The sequence below is a fragment of the Merops nubicus genome, unplaced genomic scaffold (assembly GCF_000691845.1).
Source record: "Merops nubicus isolate BGI_N331 unplaced genomic scaffold, ASM69184v1 scaffold31616, whole genome shotgun sequence".
NCBI lineage: Eukaryota > Metazoa > Chordata > Aves > Coraciiformes > Meropidae > Merops > Merops nubicus.
The window spans coordinates 5,319-10,582 of record NW_008617508.1 but is presented as its reverse complement, the minus strand read 5'-3'; the positions used below and the strand labels follow the sequence as shown (position 1 = coordinate 10,582).

The 5,264-nt window shown below is 57.9% G+C and overlaps 1 protein-coding gene across 1 annotated transcript in view; it reads left to right on the top strand.

Moving 5' to 3' along the window:
- Window positions 1–119: 119 nt before the first annotated feature.
- Window positions 120–5,264, top strand: part of AHCYL1 (adenosylhomocysteinase-like 1) — a gene marked incomplete at its 5' end in the record, with an annotated part of 8,782 nt that continues 3,637 nt past the window's right edge. The window contains 8 exons of the mRNA XM_008943178.1: window positions 120–222; window positions 820–914; window positions 1,507–1,613; window positions 1,685–1,801; window positions 2,007–2,070; window positions 3,981–4,069; window positions 4,450–4,520; window positions 5,187–5,252. Coding sequence (XP_008941426.1) covers window positions 120–222; window positions 820–914; window positions 1,507–1,613; window positions 1,685–1,801; window positions 2,007–2,070; window positions 3,981–4,069; window positions 4,450–4,520; window positions 5,187–5,252 — 712 coding nt within the window. The remainder of the gene's footprint in view (window positions 223–819; window positions 915–1,506; window positions 1,614–1,684; window positions 1,802–2,006; window positions 2,071–3,980; window positions 4,070–4,449; window positions 4,521–5,186; window positions 5,253–5,264) is intronic.

Here is a 5,264-nt window from a genome sequence, read left to right as displayed (position 1 = left end):
CCAAAACTGACCCCAGGATCTGAGGGGTGCCCTCTCTGCTCCCTGATGGGCTCCTCGGTGCCCGTTGCACCAGGCTGTGCCAGGCTCGTGCCCGTCCCTGCAGCTGCCCCCTCTGACAGGTGCTGATCGAGACGCTGTGTGCGCTGGGGGCGCAGTGCCGCTGGGCTGCCTGCAACATCTACTCCACCCAGAACGAAGTGGCTGCTGCCTTGGCAGAAGCTGGTGAGTTAGAGCTGAGCCCTGGAGACACTCAGCACTTCCACCCCGTCCTGGCTCTGTAGCCTCTTCCCAGATCTTTGGTTGGGAGGGGTGGTTTGGACCCAATGTCTTCTAAGGAGAGGTAAACAGGTCTGAGCCTGCTGTGGGATGTGGTTGGATCTCTGCATGGCCCCTTAGTCCTCCTGTCTGTGGTTTTTCTGAGTTGGCCAAGCAGGAGAGAGGTCTGCCAAACTCAGCAAATCATAGAATCGTTTGGGTTGGAAGAGACCTTTCAGCTCCTGGAGTCCAACCCTTCCCCAGCACTGCCAGGTCCCCACTGCCCCGTGTCCCTCACCCCACATCTCCACAGCTTGGAAACCCCTCCGGGGGTGGGGACTCCACCACTGCCCTGGGCAGCCTGGCACAGCCCTGGGCAACCCTCCAGGGCAAGAAATTGTTCCTCAGGGCCAACCTCAACCTCCCCTGGGGCAAATTGAGTCCGTTTCCTCTTTTCCTACCCCTGGGAGCAGAGCCCGACCCCCCCCTGGCTCCAGGCTCCTGTCAGGAGCTGTGGAGAGCCAGAAGGTCTCCCTGATGCCAAGGATTCTCCTCTTCTCCTAGGTGTTGCCGTGTTTGCCTGGAAGGGGGAGTCAGAGGATGACTTCTGGTGGTGCATTGACCGCTGTGTTAATGTAGATGGCTGGCAGGCCAACATGGTAATGAGCCTTCTCCCTTCTCCCAGCCCTTCCTCTTCCTCTGTGGAGCTGTCACTTGATGATCCTCCCCGTTGCTTCTCTGGGGCTGTTTCTGGAGCCTCCTTGGCCTGCCTGGGCTCCTCCTGGCTTTGCAGAGGCCCCTGAGCCCCTGCTGAAGCGGGGCTCCTGAAGAGCAGGAGCTGGAGTTTGGTGCTTCACTGCCTTGAAGCATGGTCCATGCTCACTGCTGACATGACAGCGTGTCTCAGTGGGCCAGGGCAGCTCCCCAGCCTTTCCTCTCCACTGTTGGCTCGTGGGACATGAAGGTTGTGGCATCCTTCTGCTCTCAGCCCCTTTAGTTAGTGCTGCCTGTGGTCACGTTTCCAGGCTGCAGAGCAATAGCAGGAGCAGAAAACTCTGCTGGGAGCCATCAGCTCCACACAGGGGGGGAGAAGTTTGTTTTGGAGGACACCTGGGACAACCTGGGAGCCCTGACCTGCAGGCCCAGCTCTCCATCAGTGCCTGAAGATGTTCTCCATCTCTTTTTCTCCATCCTGTCCCCATTGAGTGCTTTTCCCTGACTGCTCCATGCTCTTTCCTGCCTGTTCTCTAGATCCTGGACGATGGTGGGGACCTGACCCACTGGGTTTATAAGAAATATCCCAACGTGTTCAAGAAGATCCGGGGGATTGTGGAGGAGAGTGTGACCGGCGTGCACAGGTAGGGGCTGATCTGGGGATCCCTTCCTGGGCTGCTTCTCTCTCCTCTGACCCACCTCTGCCCTTTCTCAGGCTGTACCAGCTCTCCAAGGCTGGGAAACTCTGTGTCCCAGCCATGAATGTGAACGACTCTGTGACCAAACAGAAATTTGATAACCTGTATTGCTGCCGGGAGTCCATCCTGGACGGGTGAGTGGGACCCTGCTCCCCAGCCCCACTGTCACTCTCCCACGGGTGGGTCTGGCTCAGGCTCCTCTCGAGCAGAGCTCAGGCTCTTGGCTGCTTTGGAGGAGCTGGGTGCTTTGCAGGAGCTGGTTTTGGGGGGGCTCTGGCCTGGGGCCCTCAGCGGGGTGCGCTTGACTAATCCCAACACAGGTCTCTCTCTGTCCCCCAGCCTGAAGAGGACCACGGATGTGATGTTTGGAGGGAAGCAAGTGGTGGTTTGTGGTTATGGGGAGGTGAGTTTTCTAAGCAGTGGTTGGTGGAGCTCTGAGTCAGCCTCCCCCTGAACTCTGCCTCCTGCTGCTTCCCTGTGCAAAGGCTCCTTCCTGCAGGAGCAGATCAAACCTGGTGAGCAATTACCAGGGGAAATCTTGCTGGAACCTGCTGGGAAGCTGGAGAACAAGCATCAGCTTTCCCAGATTGCCTGCAGATGAGCTGGGTTGGAAATATGAATTACTGGGAACTGATTTCTAACAGCCTCTGGATGTTCCCATCTGCTGTCCCTGGACCAGGGTCAGCATTCAGCCTGGCTGTCCCCAAGCCTGTGGCAGAGGAACTGGAGGGACTGGCTGCATCGTGCTGGTAGATCTTGTTCTGGCAGAGGGGAATTGAATCCTGAACTTGTTGATGATTCTGCCCTGGAAGAGCAGGGAGCTGGGAGCTGACACCTTCCCTCCATCTGTGTGCTGGCTGTGTGGGTGGTTGTCTTCCCGTGCTGCAAAGGGCCTGGCAGGAGCTGTGAACACTCTTCCTGACAGGAAAGTGCTTCCTAATTTATTTAGACACCAGCAGAGCCCAGCTCAGCTCGACCAAGAGGCTGTGCTGACTCTCACTTGGGCACTCTGGGTCCCCAGCCCTGAGTTGTGCTGGGAGTTATAGTCTCCAGGGCCTGTCCTGGGTTTTACTGGTCTTCAAAACAAGGGAGTCCTTCCACCCTCACTGGTTTCCCCTTTGGATGTGGGTTGGAGCCCCAGTTTGCTCTGCCTGGCTGTTCTCTGTAGAGCTGAGGTTGGAGGTGGGTGATAAGTGAGGGTGGCTCTTGGAGAGGTCTCTTGCCCAGTTGCATCTTGCTGGTCAGAAAACAGGGCTGAGCATAGATATGTGCATGATAACCAGTAATAACCAGTGGTAGTGTGGGTGAGTGCTGTGGAATTGTAATAAAATGGAATAATTTTGGTTGGAAAAGACCCTTAAGACCATCAAGTCCAACCCTTCCCCAGCTCTGCCAGGTCCCCACTGCCCCGTGTCCCTCACCCCACATCTCCACAGCTTGGAAACCCCTCCAGGGGTGGGGACTCCACCACTGCCCTGATTGCTGGACTGCAGTTTCGTTATGTTGTTAGGACAGGGAGAGACTCAGAGATGCTGTCACAGGAGCTCTGCTCTCCCCATGCTGCTGCGGGGAGTGTGGGTTGGAGGATCTGTCCCTAAATCCATGCAGGACAGCTCTGAATGCCGAAGAAATCCTTTGGCTTAAAGGCAGCTGGGGGAATCACAGACTCACATCGTGGTAGAGGTTGGAAGGGACCTCTGGAGATCATCTCATCCCACCCCCTGCTCCAGCAGCTCACCCACAGCAGGGTGCCCAGGGTCACAGCCAGGCAGGTTTGGGATCTCTCCAGAGCAGGAGACTCCACAGCCTCTCTGGGCAGCTGCTCCAGGCTCTGCACCCTCACCCCAAAGAAGTTTCTCCTCCTGCTCAGGTGGCACCTCCTGGGTTCCAGTTGGTGCCCGTTGCCCCTTGTCCTGTCCCTGGGCACCACTGACCAGAGTCTGGCCCCAGCCTCTTGCCCCTGGGGGCCCTTTAGCTCTTGATAAGGACTGCTGAGAGGCAGACTGGTGCAGCCTGGCTTTAATCTCCTCTTGGAGGAGAGCTCAGAGGGGCTCCTGCGACGCGGGGGGCTGTGACTGTGCTGGTTTTGGAAAGCTCCTGCCAGCTGGTGGCCATGCTGGGGGCTGGTGGCCATGGATGGGGAGCTGGGCTTGCAGCAGAAGTGCCACTCACCCAGCTGAGCTGCTCCTGGTGCCAGGCTGGTGGCTGGGATGAGGATTTCCCAGGCTGGGACCTGCTGGGGCTGTTCTGGGGAGGGCTTGTAGCCCTTGGTGCCCCTGTGCCCAGCCTGATGCTGGTGCTTTGCCTTGGCAGGTTGGCAAGGGCTGCTGTGCTGCACTGAAAGCCCTGGGAGCCATCGTCTACGTCACGGAGATCGACCCCATCTGTGCTCTCCAGGCTTGGTGAGATGTTGCCTGCTGCTTGTGAGCATCTCTTCGTCTGCTCCCTGGCCTCCTTTAAGCTCTGACAGAGGCTGAGGTGGAGCCAGGAGGATTTGTGGCTTTTCTGGGGTGATATCCATCTTGTTGGGGGGTGATGAGGAAGAGCTGGGGCAGCTTTCAGGGCTGTGGGGTTCCTGGCACCTGCCCTGGCTGGCTTGGGAAAGGTGCTGAAGGGCTCACACAGGGCTGGCTGAATGCTCCACACATCCCCCAGCTCCTCCAGGGTTTGTGAGAGCAGGATTGGTGCAAGGGTATGGTGCTGAGATCCCTCCTGGCTTGGGGCAGAGAGGCAACAGGCTTCTGCTCCTCATCGTGGTCCCTCTCTGTGTGTTTTTTGGCAGCATGGATGGGTTCCGGGTGGTGAAACTGAGTGAAGTCATCCGTCAGGTGGATGTTGTCATCACCTGCACAGGTAGGGCTGGAGGAGATGGTGGCTGAAGAAGAAGCCATTGCTCCCAAGTGGGTGTCTCCAGGGGGAGCTGGGGGTGGAGGACACTTCACTGCTCGTTTTACAAGAGCAATAGCTGTGCTCTGGCAAGAGATTTTCTTCCTATCTCTCCCCTCTGGCTGGAGGAGGACTCCCTGGGAGGAGGGACATCACAGCCATGTGTCCCAGGGGTGGTTTGGGGTCTCCTAGAACCTAAAGATCATAGGATTGTTCTGGTTGGAAAAGATCTTTAAGATCCTTTAGTCCAACCCTTCCCCAGCACTGCCAGGTCCCCACTGCCCCGTGTCCCTCACCCCACATCTCCACGGCTTGGAAACCCCTCCAGGGGTGGGGACTCCACCACTGCCCTGGGCAGCCTGGCACAGCCCTGGGCAACCCTCCAGGGCAAGAAATTGTTCCTCAGGACCAACCTCAACCTCCCCTGGGGCAACTTGAGGCCGTTTCCTCTTATCCTAGCTCAACCCTCATCCCTTGTGCTTCCCTGTCCCAGCCGGGAGTTTCTCCTCCCGGTGAAAGTTCACCTGACGTTACCCCAAGCCGAGCTCCTCAGAGTCGAGTGCAGGGAAATAGAACTCAGCCAGCTGAGATCTCCATTGCCCTGGGGCTCATCTCTGCCCTCCCTCCTCGCAGGCAACAAGAACGTGGTGACCAGGGAGCACCTGGACAGGATGACGAACAGCTGCATCGTCTGCAACCTGGGCCACTCCA